General features: G+C 39.4%; 1 protein-coding gene across 1 annotated transcript in view; it reads left to right on the forward strand.

The window, feature by feature from the left end:
* Positions 1-1,875, forward strand: part of RSL1D1 (ribosomal L1 domain containing 1) — a 17,052-nt gene that overhangs the window by 10,874 nt on the left and 4,303 nt on the right. Inside the window, exons 6-7 of the mRNA XM_012812093.2 lie at positions 279-372; positions 459-578. Coding sequence (XP_012667547.1) covers positions 279-372; positions 459-578 — 214 coding nt within the window. The remainder of the gene's footprint in view (positions 1-278; positions 373-458; positions 579-1,875) is intronic.

The raw sequence follows: 1,875 nt of genomic DNA on the forward strand, positions 1-1,875 counted from the left end.
TCACAGCAACCTCCAACTCCTGGGCTCAAGCGAGGCTCCTGCCTCAGCCTCCCAAGTAGCTGGGACTACAGGCGCCCACCACAACGCCCAGCTATTTTTTTTTTTGGTTGCATCCGTCATTGTTGTTTGGCAGGTCTGGGCTGGATTCGAACCCGCCAGCTCAGGTGTATGTGGCTGGCACCTTAGCCGGTTGAGCCACAGACGCCAAGCCTGTCTGTGCTTTTTAAAAAACATTTATTTTAAAAAATCTTTTAATATAATACTGTATTAAATTTCAGCACTATACGCATCGGTCACACTGCAATGCAGATTGAGCATATCACTGAAAACATTATTGCTGTCGCAAAAGGGCTTTCAGAAAAATTGCCAGAGGTATAGTATTGCAGGTATATCAATTGATTGTTGATTTAATTTGAAAGAAAAGTATATGTAGCTGATACTCTTTTTCTTGGATTCAGAAATGGAAGAGTGTGAAACTCATGTTTGTGAAAACTGAGAGATCGGTTGCCCTCCCCATCTTTTCTTCATTTGTCACCAGTTGGGATGAAAATACCAAACGTTATCTTCCTAAGAAAAAAGTAAGTAGAATTTTATTTGTTTTTATTTCAGATTAATATGAGAGTACAAGATGATTAGGCTACGTTGTTTGTGTTTCTTAGGTAAAGTCTGAGCTGTAGCTGTGCCTGTTAGGACATTATATGTGATACGTAATGATAAGTGGAACATTGAATGCTGGATAAGACAGATAATCAAGGGTGTAAACTCAGCCCAGAAAGAGAACTGGAATGTGAGACTTTTTTTTTTATTGTTTGGGATTCATTGAGGGTATAAAGAATTAGGTTACACTGATTATGGTTATTAGGTTAAGTCCCTCTTGTAATTGTGTTCCTGCCCTAAGAGATGTTCTGTACGCCCTAACCCCCCCCCATCTCTTTCCCTCCTCCCCAGTGCCTGACTTTTCAAGTATCTTTTACTAGTTTTCTAGTAGTTTTGCTTTTTTGTGTTCACTGTTTCCACTTTACATACGACACAATATTAGTGTGAATATGCTGGGCAAAATGGCTAAGGCCTATAATCCTAGCAATGTGGGAGGCCGAGGCAGGTGGATTGCCTGAGCTCATGGGTTCAAGACCAACCTGAGCAAGAGTAAGACCCCTTCTCTAAAAATATGGGGCATTGTGGTGGGTGCCTGTAGTCCTAGCTACTCAGAAGGCTGAGGTAAGAAAATCACTTGAGCCTAAGAGTGAGCCATGGCATTCTACTAAGGGCAACAAAGTAAGATTCTGTCTCAAAAAAAATATATATATATATATATTTTTTTTTACCGTTTTTTTACTTGTTGTCATTAGGAAGATGATCCAAAATAACATAGACTAACTGGGCACAGTGGCTTATGCCTGTAAGCCTAGCTACTCAGGAAGCTGAGGTGGTGGGATCGCTTGAGCCCAAGACTTTGAGACCAACCTGAGCAGCATAGCAGGACTCCATCTCAAAAAAAGATGTTATGTCAAAATAATATCACTGGAAGCAGGAAGTCTGACTTTCTGGTCATTTGTCAGCAGATTCAGTTAACGGCATTTTAAAGATTTTGGAATTGTTGGTTAAAATGGAATTTGGACACTAAATGATTTCATTTGCTAGTAAGCATTTCATTTGATAGGGCTCTATCATAGTAAAAATAGATCTTTAGCTATATAAGTTTTTTACTTTCTAGCCACTATCTGAGGTAGGAAACAAATGGTTAGGATTCACTTTCTGGTGACAGCTTTATTGAAATACAATTCATATGCCATACTAGATAATTCAGAATTTTTTTGTTTTTTTAGAGACAGGGTTTCATTTTGTTGCCCAGGCTGGAGTAGTATAGTGGTGCCA

The sequence above is a fragment of the Otolemur garnettii genome, unplaced genomic scaffold (assembly GCF_000181295.1).
Source record: "Otolemur garnettii isolate 467f Iridium unplaced genomic scaffold, OtoGar3 scaffold00189, whole genome shotgun sequence".
NCBI lineage: Eukaryota > Metazoa > Chordata > Mammalia > Primates > Galagidae > Otolemur > Otolemur garnettii.